The sequence below is a fragment of the Macrosteles quadrilineatus genome, unplaced genomic scaffold (assembly GCF_028750875.1).
Source record: "Macrosteles quadrilineatus isolate MER2022 unplaced genomic scaffold, UCM_ALF_1.0 Scaffold_6__1_contigs__length_79288215, whole genome shotgun sequence".
NCBI classification, from domain to species: Eukaryota; Metazoa; Arthropoda; class Insecta; order Hemiptera; family Cicadellidae; genus Macrosteles; species Macrosteles quadrilineatus.
Window position 1 is genome coordinate 32101547 of NW_026542599.1, and position 13037 is coordinate 32114583.

The following is a 13037-nucleotide window of genomic DNA, read 5'->3' on the forward strand; positions in this document are numbered from 1 at the left end:
GTATAATTATATATTCTAAAGCTATGGCAATTTTACTATCTTTCCCTCGCGCCGTCACAAAAGAAGACCTCCCGTTTTTCTACGACTTGCCAGACGTACGGATAATGTTGATGCAAAGAAAGAATCTCCTTACGAAACTAAAAGATATGGCCTATAGATTTTGCAATTGTTACCTTCTCTCTTTTAAGGACTAACCATGCCATTCTATGGTATTGCAATTTTCGGTACCATAAACTGCCAATAAAAGTTTAATCAATAATATCTTACTTATAAATTACCGATACTCACTTTTAAAGATATAGGCTTCAAACTACAACACTGCGGCGAATATGGGTTTGCTTGAAGTAAACATAATATGTTGTTGGGCTTCTCTTCTGGGGACAATACTTTATACAAATAAATTATTTACGCTTAGTACACAACAAAAAATTATAGCGATACAACACTGATTTGACACATGGGTAGAAGTTTCCACAGACAAATTGAATGAGAGATACTGTCACTGTGACTGTGAGTGAAGTGTTTGGTATCGATCGACTGTTGATTAATCGATATATCGGAAATATCGATATTTTAATGTCGATATTCGATATTTTTGACGTCGATGGAAATTCGTATACTTATTTGCCATCGATGTTGTTGATCGATATCGATATATTTTTACTTTTTGCACTAAAAGTTATATTGATTTATAGTTTTTTTAATTTAAGAAAATTACAAAAAACTAAGTCGACAAACAATTTTGTTTGACAGTTAAATTATGTCGACATCATTGTCGGTTTCACAGTAGAAAATATGATGGTTGCACTGTTAACAGTAAAAATGAGTAAATATCGGCAATAGAACCGATATTTTTACAAACGATGTATTGATAGCTCTCAAGCGATATGCTTATGGTATCGATGTTTGGTAACCGATATTACTATCAATATGAAAGGTTCGATGGCCAAACATTGACTGAAGCCAATTGAATAAGATTGGCTAGGCAGCGGTGACGTGTAAAACCAGTAAAACTTATCAGGAAACCGGTTTAAAACTGCCCAAATAAACTTATCATGTTTTGTTCAGTATTTGGATCGATTTTCTTCTTTTCCTGTTAGTTTTGACGAAAGATTACTAATCTATGTTTGGTAAAGTTTTCCAATTCAATTAAGACGTGTATTGATATTCCTTGGTAAGATCAATAATGGAAATAAATAAACTTACTGTGACACAATTATTCATGTGCACATATTGTTTTATCAGAATGATTAATCTTATCCTTGGATCCCCTTTATGTTCAGATTGTCAATTAAGTTTTTCTTTTGACATTTTAGACACATTTAATTGAGTTCAAAATTTGTTTACACATATTAATTCCATAAGAGTAGTTTCTTAAAAAAATATATTTTACAATATACTATTACATTTTAAGATCAAAATTAATAGGAGGCATTTACTCATATAAACCAGTTTTACCCAGAGTTGACTCAACCACAGATAATATAACCCCTAGGGGGTTATATTATCTGTGACTCAACTCAGTGACATTTAGAAACTTATTATTAATAATTAATAATAATTTATTAATAATTTCCGCCATTATTTTTTTAACTTTGTTAGAATAGAATAATTTGTTTTGGCCAATCGCCCATTTTGTTATAGGGAATATCTTATTACCGTAGGTCTAAATGGTAGGACCTAGCCCCGGGACCTATTTACTTTTTCGTTTTGAGGTCCCCAGAGGCCAAAAACATCCGTTCAAATTCACTCATAATGAAATGAAAGGAAATAAAATTAAATGAAATGAAAAATTCTTTATTTTACTAGGCAAAGTTAGCCATAACCAGGCATAATGTGTGTGGGTGGTTGCGTTCTCCGGTAACTCCAGTAAAAATTATCAGATTTTTATGAAATCTTTTACAAGTAAACTTAAGTTTATTAGAACAATACTCGGCCTCTCACAGTTCTATAACGTGCAATTTCATATTATTATCTTTAGTTACAACTTTTGACTAACTTGTAAGGTTGTACAAAGATGTTAACTTGTATTCCAGTTACTGTTGAAGTCATAGTGAACTTAACTTCGACGCCTTCAATGTTGTAGCCACTAATAATAGGAACATTATTGCATTGCGAATAGTAGAGGATTTTTAGCAGGCGTTATTCAATCTGAAATAAATACAGTATTATGCAACCATAAATAGAATGTGTTTATTTATTCTATGGTGCAAATGTGTCCTTGCCATAGATGAACGAGTATTATAGCTTTATCTGAATGACGGATGAACTGTGATCGTGTGCTCTATGCACCTCAGGTATTTACTGAGTTTACTTATTTTATTCCAGGTTTGAGCAAAAAAGGAGTTTTTAAGTAAAGAAAGTACAGTAACATGCTCAAAATTAATTCCAGTGTGTGATACCGGTTCAGAATTTCGATCTTTGAGTAAATTGTTCGACTGCAATAGCTCGATACTGCACTAGCGCTGCCACTCGCCATGTTCTGCAAGCTCCTTCCTGTAGCTCGGCTTGTTTCGGTTCAGTTCGGCTATTCGGCTTTCATTTCAACTCAACCAACCTAATTTGTTTCCCACTCCCACTCCCATCGTCCCATCCCAACTCCCAGTCACCACTCACCAGTCACCACACCGCCTTGCTGAAAATCGTTCGTGTTGTGTTGTGCTGTGCTGTGAGAACATTCATCAAACAAAATGCCGATTGGTAAGTTGGTAATTTAACTGATGTCCATACATCGTTTCTGAACAATTGTTGCCACCTAAATGCACACAATAAATTACAGTAAGAAATAATTCTTCACAGTACCTGTCCAACATTGAACCGGTATTTTCACGTCGATTTAGATTATATACATATTGCATCGAGGTTTGAAACGTACAATCTTTCTATTCTAGGCTTAATGTGTATTAGGAATTTAATATATCGATATAATCTACTATAGCCTATTTGTCATAACACCTTAAACTATATTTTCTCACTATAATTATTAGTCCACCTCAGACAAAATCAAAACTGTCGCCTACCTGGATGATTTACATTTGACTTTGGTTAAATGATTTTCTGAAAAAAAAAAAAAATTATAACCTGTGCTGTAAATATTTTTTTTACAACAGTGCAGACGCATGTAGTTATATTTAATTTACCTCGGTTTCCCAAAGTCGATCGGTATAAAAATGAGCAAATATTTATCTCGAAATCATTGCAATTAGTCAATCAACCAGCGAAATGCAATGAAGGCGCATATACTGACATCCTGTGAATTATCACAATATTATGGACAGATCAATAAGAAAATGGAAAGTTAAACAATTTCCAGTTTCCACATCAAGACGTTGTCCTTGAATCGTACAATAATAGATGTGACTTCATTGTTGCAGCGGTCTCGGCGCGGTGAGATGTGGTGGGGGTATTTTTAGATTCACAAGCCCATGTTGAACTCTTGACCCCTCATTCCACAACATTTTTGACTTATTTGGGGATTCTAACACTGTTCTAAAGTCACATAGGCATAATACGTGTTCGTTTTTCTACTCTTTATAAATAGTAGGCTATAGTTTGCGTCTTTCCACTCAAACCCTATTCTGATACTTCCAAGTCTACACGAAATCAGCTGAGTTTGAGTTCCAATATCACTTAGTTCATGTTTCTGAGGTCAGCTGGTTCATTACTCCACATTCCACATGATGACTCACCCGCCCTGACCTCATCACGTGACGTAGCGTAACGGTGACGTCATCCGTGATATGATGATTGTATATGATTATCGGATGTTTCCGGTGATTCACCAACTGAATCTGCGTGTTTTACTGCTCCGTCAGTCCAATGTGTAATGTGTGAAGAAAATGTTTTTAGCAAATTTCCCATATATAGTGAATAAGCTATTACCGTAGGTCTCATGGTAAGACCTGGACCCGGGACGGATTTACTTTTTCGTTTTGATGTCCCCAGAGGCCAAAAACACCATCCGTTCAAATTCATAGGATTTACTCTGGCTGGGGACATCAAAACGAATAAGTTAATCGGCCCCAGGTACTATATTAGAGGCCTAGTTACAGAGAAAATTAGAAAAACATTCAATTAAAAATTCCCATGTTGTTTTTGTGGAGAATAAGTAAACTGTTATATTTTGCTTGTTTATGACCATATTTTGATCAAATTCCGAAAATGTATTCATTTCATACTAAACTATTAAAATTTCACAAAAAAAAAACGCACTTGTTTACCCTCCCTGTTGCAGCAAACCTAAGTAGGCTAGGTACTCGCGAAACCAAAATGATATAAATGTGATATTTTTAAGGAGATAATTAATCCAATACAATTAGGCAAATGGAAATTCGCTTAGTCTGCAGGTTTGCTGTGGTGGGGGTATTTTATATTTTGAGCTGGAAAAGGGTTGCATAATTTTTTTTAACGGTTCAATATTTAATATGGTTATTTGTTAATAACTCAATAACTCGTTTATTAAGCCAAAGTAACAAATACAAATTTGCATTAGTCATGTCAAACAAAATATATCTTTACGTTAAAGATATATTTTGTTTGACATGACTACTTTACGTCTAAAATTAAAATAAAACAATCGTGCTTTAATCAACTAGATTTACGAGTGACAATCTTCTTCAAACTTAATTAAAATTAAACCCATCAGCGACACATTCACGGACACTGTAGCAACTTTTGGCCAAGAGTAACCTTTTTACTTGCATTTTGAAGCGGACCAAGTCCGGCTCCAGCTGAAGGGAGGGAGAAGTAGATTGAAAAGTGTAATGCCGTTGTAATGGAAGTGTCTCTTAAAGAATGACGTTGAATGAGATGGCAATTTAAGATGTGAATTGTTACGTAGTGTATATGAATGAGTAGGTGAAGATTGATATTGGTGTAGGTTCTTTTTAATCAGAGTCAAAGTTTCTAAAATGTATATTGAGGGAAATGTTAAAATTTGTGATGAAGCAAAGTACTGTCTGCAAGATGTTCTTCTATTCAAACCAAAGATAATCCTAACTGCCTTCTTCTGGAGCCGGAAGGGGAAAGACGTTTTCCCACACTCACACCCCCACACCGGCAATGCGTATATCAGGTGTGGAAAAATTACTCCGTAATACGCTGTAATTAATACATCACACTTTGCAAACTTAGAAAGTTGGCGGAGGAGAGTAGAGGTAATACCAGAATATGACCCCACTTTCGGCGTTTTTGGACCTAGGACTTTTGAAATTTTTTGGCGAAAAAACACCCCAAATAGCTATAATATGATGGTTTTACCCCATTTTTGGCGTTTTAGAGGCTATATGGGGGCACTTTTTTGGTAAAAAAATGTTATTAATACTGAAAAACATGTCTGGAAATGAAGAGCTTTTTTTGACCACTTTTTTTAAAGACCCGGCTCTCGGCATGCGAACTCGGGTGCGCTCCCGACCCATAGGCACACTTCTGATCCCCAGCGATGACAAACTAAAAGTCTTATGAAAAAATGTTTGAAACAAAATTTGAGGAACATCTAATCATCTATACTTTTTCCACTGAAAGTTTTTCTCTGATTGAAAAATATAAAAAATCCTCGCTTACTCACTTTTTCATGTTTACTCAAAGTAACCTTTTTATATTTTCCATAATTAATAATTACACACTGGCACAAATTAAATTATATTTATATTGTATTAAACAGTAGTTCATGTAGAATTTTAATACATAAATTTCATGCTATAAATATTTTTATTAGAAGCTAGACAAACATGTAAGTGATAGGAGGCGCATCACTTTGAACATCGTCATGCCTCCGACAGTGCCGTGCTGGTAACACCTGGAGTTTGAAACCATTGCTATTGCTGAAATTATATTATAACACATTTACATACAAAAGAAACTGGTAAATGGTTTTAAATTTTTAAACTTTTGTATGCTGTATTATTATGTAGAAGGCCATGTAGTATGTAGGCTGGAATTTTAGCCGTTTTGTTGTATATCAAGCCTTTTTGAGATATAAATATTTTTAAACAATAAAGCAGACCTTTATTTACTAATGCTGATATTATATTACAATGCATTGGCATACAAATGAAAATGGTTTGATTTATTTGTACTCATATAAAATAATATAATTCTTTTGAGTTATAGGGATGTCTGGTGATTAAATCACAAATTTAGAACATTTATAATGGACTTTTAAAATAATGGAATTAAGTATAGACTTATAACATTTTCATGATAACTGTTTGATTTATTTGTACTCATTTAAAATAATGTTAAAATAGTATTTGATTTTTATGTTGTATTATTGTTTTTTTATCAAAAGTTGAAACCTATGTAGTGTGCTTAAATGTTTATTTACTGTTTTTCTGTATCTCAAGCCAATAGATAGAATAGGACAAAGAGGTGTTTTTGGTGTTTTACCTATGAGAATAACATGGGGAGATTTTAAGCCACTTTTTAAAAATCGTGCTTACTCTCTATACATTTCTATGCAAATGTCCATCTCCAAAAATATTTCCAATCCCCATTAATTTTTGTATCATGTGAGTTTTGCACCAGTTGGTTTGAAATATTTATAAATATAACGTGTTGCTGGAATCGCCTTAAATGGCAAGAAACATGTAGTCTTGGGACCTCTGGTAAAATATTGGATTTTTTCTAGTTTGGATTAAATATTTGTGAAAAATTGAAAAAATATGTTTTTTACTCAACTATTTTAGCGTCTTGAAACATGTATTACCGAGGAATCAGGCAAATATTTCGTGCCGAAATTATATTTTACCTTACGTGAGAACTTGGAATCATTATTTAAACTCAGTCCTGCTCCACAGTATCATTGCAGGCTTGCTTCTTGTCCCAAGTGGTGAATTGTGTACAGTTTATGTGTGGTGCAAAGACTGGGTTTTCTTTTTAGTTGTGACCAGCTCATTCCTAAGATGCTAGATGGTATCCACTTTGCCTCTGAACATAAGCAAATTGTAATCTTCAGTTTAGGACTTAAAATTAATGTCGGATGCGATGCCTCTTTAATCGGAAGTTTGGGTTGTGATGAGCTCAACCCCTATCACCAATATCAGCATAGATCCATTGAACTATTATGTGTTATTGTACTTTGTGCTGATTAATATGTGTTTGGTAAATTAGCATGGCACAACACACAATCCCACATCTTGCTAATCGTAGTTGGTAGTTTAACTTAGCAACGATAATAACAAATTATTATGTCATTGCATTATTATGTCATGTCGGGGGTCTATTTGGTGGTCAAAGTAGAAGTAGGGAGCATTGACTTTCTACAATCATGATGAGATATCCAGCCAGAGCCTCAGACTGTAATAAAAAAATAGATGAAAATGCAAACTCTAAAGGCCCTGACGACCATGTTGTATACTTCCAGGCTGGAACAACCTTTACTTGGAATATTGTATATAAATTGTTTGTATACATAAGACTCTTTTAGTGAATGTACTCTTTGATGAAAATACAAAATAAAGATGAAAACTACTTTATGCAAAGAAGAGAAAGTAATTGTGAAGGGTAGCTACAAACAATTGCATTTTAGTGAGCAATGAAAGTTGCTATAATTATTGGGATTGTTTTGGGTAAGTTTATAGATATGCATTGTGTTTACAGGAATTAATCATAGTGGGGATGCCATTTACATCGAGACATATCGATTTAGTTAAAGTGATAAAATGAAGACCATGATAGTGGTGGATAAAGATTTTATTTGTTGAGCAATCGATATGAGAAGGAGTTTCTTGTTAAACAATAACCTGGAAAACCAATACAACATAATGCACTGTCATCCCTCATTGGTATTGTAACTTACAAGCTCTGTTGTTCTTTACTCATTTTCAAAAACATATAAATTATAAAATAAGCCATTTTGTTGTTTATTTTACTGTTATGTATTGTAAGTGTATATATTGAAATAAATGGTTAAATAAATGTAAGTTGAAAAATGAGCCTTATTTTGTCACTAGTTTATTTACATTGATTTGAATCACATTTTTGAACTAACAGATGATTAAATTATTAATTGTATAACATTTGAAACATAGAGATACAACATTTACATTATTAACTGGAAACTATAGATCTATATTATTGTATGAACATAATTTCTGTATTTCATATATGTAAAAGCAATGAGACCATGCTAAATTACAGGATTCAATAACAAAGGAAGCTGATATTGTGCTATATACCTGAGGGTGTAAATATAGAGGTGGGTATTTCCATAGAGACCTAATGACGAATTAGAATGTGAAAGTTCTATGGTAGAAATATCAAGTATGCAAGAGTGATCATCAGAGGTAACATGGTCATCAGGCAATTCATAGAGAGGGGTCAGTCAGGTTGAACTAGTATATTGCAGTGATTCATCCAATATAGATACAATAGTTACAAATAACCAGAACCAATTACTGGACATTGTAGTTACCAGTTTTCCTATCCTACTGTTAAAATATGAACCTCATTTTAATATGAGTTGGTGAGTTCATGCCCGGTAACATGAATGTAATAATGGTTCTAAATGTATTTATCTTATTTTATGGTAGATTTCACTATGTGTGCTTACTCTATGGTAAAATTCTTTGAGATCATTTAATATTTAACACACTTAGATTAGTGAATAAATCATCAAAGTGCGATATAAATATGCTGGGTGAAACGTATTAAAACTTGCTTCCAGTTTATCTATTAAAGGATTGTCAAACGTCTCGGTTTTGCTAACTATGACCTGGTGTCCCGAAAAGGGCTCTTAAGACCATAAGATGACAATACATAAAGTTTGGACTATTGACTGTGATGTGAATTTATGCATACTTTGTCATACAAATTTTATACTATAGTATTTTTACGAGTTCTGACTGTGACTGTGATGTGAATTTGTGTGTATTTCATCACATAAATTTCACTCTATTTTCACTCATTTCACACCACTATTATGATGTGCTGTGCCTGCATGAGTGTGTTGAGCCATGAATATCATAGACTACCAAGCTATAAGGACGTATGCTAGAACTGATCTAACCTCTGCCAAACCCTGAATACGAGCCTGGAGGCACAGACTTTGGACCAAGGATCAATAATTGTAAATAGACAAACCTGTGTGATAGGATATAGAACACTGAAAAATAAAAATGTTAGAAACTTTAGTCTTTTACTTATTTACCCTTATCACCCTCTGTTTTGGAGGAAACTGCCTTACAACCAACATTATGAAGATTGCATTAATACTCATGATCTTGGTCATTATAAAATTTATCAAACATAAATCCGTATTTGCCATTATTCATAGACCTTTCCTTGTCTATTATGAAAAAGCTATCCAACACTGGTGGTAAAGACTTTTATATTGATGAAATGAAAAGTCATTATTAATATGATTGTTAAATATAAGGTTTAAAATGTATATTGCCTTGTTTGGATAATATTAGAAAATGTATGTTATCGCATAAATGTTTGCGTACTTTCTAAGTAAAAGCAGTTAATATTTTTATGTTGACCCATTGAGAGAAATTGTATACTATTTGTACTATAAAAAGTCTATTCATGCATATCAGTCCAGTAAAAGTTCTGTTACAATCCAGTCATAGGTCAGTCTCAATTGCATCCATAGTTTCTCAGTCAACCTGTCAGTCATTTGGTTACAGTCTGTTTTCTAACTCTTTATTAACCAATATTGCATAACATTTTTTATTTAAAACACAATATTCTATAAAATTTTCATTGGCCAGTTGTTGTTGATTGTTATAAACAGTACTTGATATACAAACACATACGTTGTCATCAGTCAGGCGTCCAAACAATTAAAAAATATCGTTGAGAAGAAATCGGTTGTTGTATTTAACAACATAAAGGTCGATTCACAAACGGTATGTAATAGTTTAATCATGTCACAGTGTATACAACAACTGACTGTGACTGTGATGTGAATTTGATTAGTTGTGTGAAATGTGTGAAAATAGTGTGAAATTTTTGAAACTGCTTCCAGTTTATATGTTGTCATTAAGCAAGCGTTTAAAAATCCAACAATATCGTTGAGAAGAAACCAGCTGTTGTATTTGACGACATAAAAATCAATTCACACATAACACGTCACAGTTCAATCACATCAGTTACGACACAGTGTATACACCAACTGACTGTGACTGTGATGTGAATTTGTGTGTACTTCGTCACACAAATTTTACACAAATTTCACACATATTTCACACATTTCACACAAATATCATGATAGTTGTGTGAAATGTGTGAAATATGTGTGAAATTTGTGTAAAATTTGTGTGACGAAGTACACACAAATTCACATCACAGTCACAGTCAGTTGGTGTATACACTGTGTCGTAACTGATGTGATTGAACTGTGACGTGTTATGTGTGAATTGATTTTTATGTCGTCAAATACAACAGCTGGTTTCTTCTCAACGATATTGTTGGATTTTTAAACGCTTGCTTAATGACAACATATAAACTGGAAGCAGTTTCAAAAATTTCACACTATTTTCACACATTTCACACAACTAATCAAATTCACATCACAGTCACAGTCAGTTGTTGTATACACTGTGACATGATTAAACTATTACATACCGTTTGTGAATCGACCTTTATGTTGTTAAATACAACAACCGATTTCTTCTCAACGATATTTTTTAATTGTTTGGACGCCTGACTGATGACAACGTATGTGTTTGTATATCAAGTACTGTTTATAACAATCAACAACAACTGGCCAATGAAAATTTTATAGAATATTGTGTTTTAAATAAAAAATGTTATGCAATATTGGTTAATAAAGAGTTAGAAAACAGACTGTAACCAAATGACTGACAGGTTGACTGAGAAACTATGGATGCAATTGAGACTGACCTATGACTGGATTGTAACAGAACTTTTACTGGACTGATATGCATGAATAGACTTTTTATAGTACAAATAGTATACAATTTCTCTCAATGGGTCAACATAAAAATATTAACTGCTTTTACTTAGAAAGTACGCAAACATTTATGCGATAACATACATTTTCTAATATTATCCAAACAAGGCAATATACATTTTAAACCTTATATTTAACAATCATATTAATAATGACTTTTCATTTCATCAATATAAAAGTCTTTACCACCAGTGTTGGATAGCTTTTTCATAATAGACAAGGAAAGGTCTATGAATAATGGCAAATACGGATTTATGTTTGATAAATTTTATAATGACCAAGATCATGAGTATTAATGCAATCTTCATAATGTTGGTTGTAAGGCAGTTTCCTCCAAAACAGAGGGTGATAAGGGTAAATAAGTAAAAGACTAAAGTTTCTAACATTTTTATTTTTCAGTGTTCTATATCCTATCACACAGGTTTGTCTATTTACAATTATTGATCCTTGGTCCAAAGTCTGTGAGTAGGGTACGCTGTACTTGGGCCCGCCAATCAGAGAGCAGCATTTCATCCCCACCCCTCCCCTAGGCCACGCCCATCAGCCAATCAGAGAGTAGCATTCCCCCTAGGCCACGCCCCCTAGCCAATCAGAGCGCAGCCCTTTCTCTAGGCCACGCCCCCTAGCCAATCAGAGAGCAGCATTCCCTCTAGGCCAATCAGAGAGCAGCATTTCCTCTAGGCCAATCAGAGAGCAGTATTTTCCTTAAGCCGTGCCCTAGAATTTCCACGTGGTCTAACCTCACATGTGTTCTAACCTCACTTTTTATTTTCCCGCCAAATAACATAACCTCACTTCCCCCAGCAAATATTGTAAATGTGATTGGTAAGGATTGAACCAGTGAACCTCTTAGATCAACGACTTATGCTACTCCTACTATGATACAACACCATACTAAAAATCAACACATCACCCCGACTGGAAATGAAACTTTGGTAATTGGTAAGAATCGAACCTGTGAACCTCTGGCTCATACACAGTCTTATACACAACCAACTGCTAGGAAGAAACATTATTCAGATTAACCATCATTCCAACAATACATAATATCTATGAAATGTTTATTATATGTTCAACAATTGGTGGCCTTTAGAAAGGCCATTTTTGTTCTCCATAGTAAAGTTCTGCTTAAGCCTTTTTCCAGTCGGTTAAACAATGGATATGGGAATTATAATTTGCTTTGTCATTGTTATGGACTGTAGTATATAGGTATATGTAAATAAAACTCAGCAAATACTGTAAATGTGACTGGTAAGGATCGAACCCGTGAACCTCTGGCTCATACACAGCCTCATACACAACCAACTGCTAGGAAGAAACATTATTCAAATTAGCCATCATTCCAACATTACATAACATCTATGAAATGTTTATTTAACGTTCAACAATTGGTGGCCTTTAGAAAGGCCGTTTTTTGTTCTCAATGGTAAAGTTCTGCTTAACCCTTCTTCTAGCCGGTTTTAACGGTGGATACGGGAATTATCATTTGTTTTGCCATTCTTATGGACTGTAGTATATATAGTAAATAAGACTCAGCAAATATTGTAAATGTGTTTGGTAAGGATCGAACCCGTGAACCTCTGGCTCAAGTCCAAGTGTATATGACTGTGGCGACAACCACATACACAGCCAGAAACATTATTCAGATTAACCACAATTCCAACAATACCTGGAATCTATGAAATGTTAATTTAATGTCCAACAATTGGTGGCCTTTAGAAAGGCCGTTTTTTGTTCTCTATGGTAAAGTTTTGCTTAAGCCTTCTTCAAGCCGGTTTTAACAGGGGATACGGAAATTATCATTTGTTTCGTCATTGTTACGGACTGCAGCTTAAAGGTACATGTAAGTAAGAATTAAAAAAATATATATTTTTTTATATGCTCTGTAAGTTAAGGTTGTCATTTACCGCTGTAGCTGCAATTCTGCCAATTCCTGACAACTATCTATCTATTATTTACATTTAAATTTCTCTATCTAAAAATACATAATGTCTAAGAAGAATTGATGCCCTTTATAAAGGCCGTTTTTTATGCTGGTTGGTAAAGTTTTGTTTAATGGCTTTTACTCCTATCTATTATTTACATTAATCTAAAAAGTATTTACAAACATTATATTTTT

General features: G+C 33.7%; 2 protein-coding genes across 2 annotated transcripts in view; one reads left to right on the forward strand and one right to left on the reverse strand.

The window, feature by feature from the left end:
* Window positions 1–305, reverse strand: part of LOC128996735 (uncharacterized MFS-type transporter C09D4.1-like) — a 46686-nt gene extending 46381 nt beyond the window's left edge. Inside the window, exon 1 of the mRNA XM_054422186.1 lies at window positions 289–305. The gene's annotated coding sequence lies outside the window, so the exon portion shown is untranslated. The remainder of the gene's footprint in view (window positions 1–288) is intronic.
* Window positions 306–2567: 2262 nt separating this feature from the next.
* Window positions 2568–13037, forward strand: part of LOC128997238 (uncharacterized) — a 103154-nt gene continuing 92684 nt past the window's right edge. Inside the window, exon 1 of the mRNA XM_054422850.1 lies at window positions 2568–2700. Within this exon, the coding sequence (XP_054278825.1) occupies window positions 2691–2700 (10 nt within the window). The 5' untranslated portion in view covers window positions 2568–2690. The remainder of the gene's footprint in view (window positions 2701–13037) is intronic.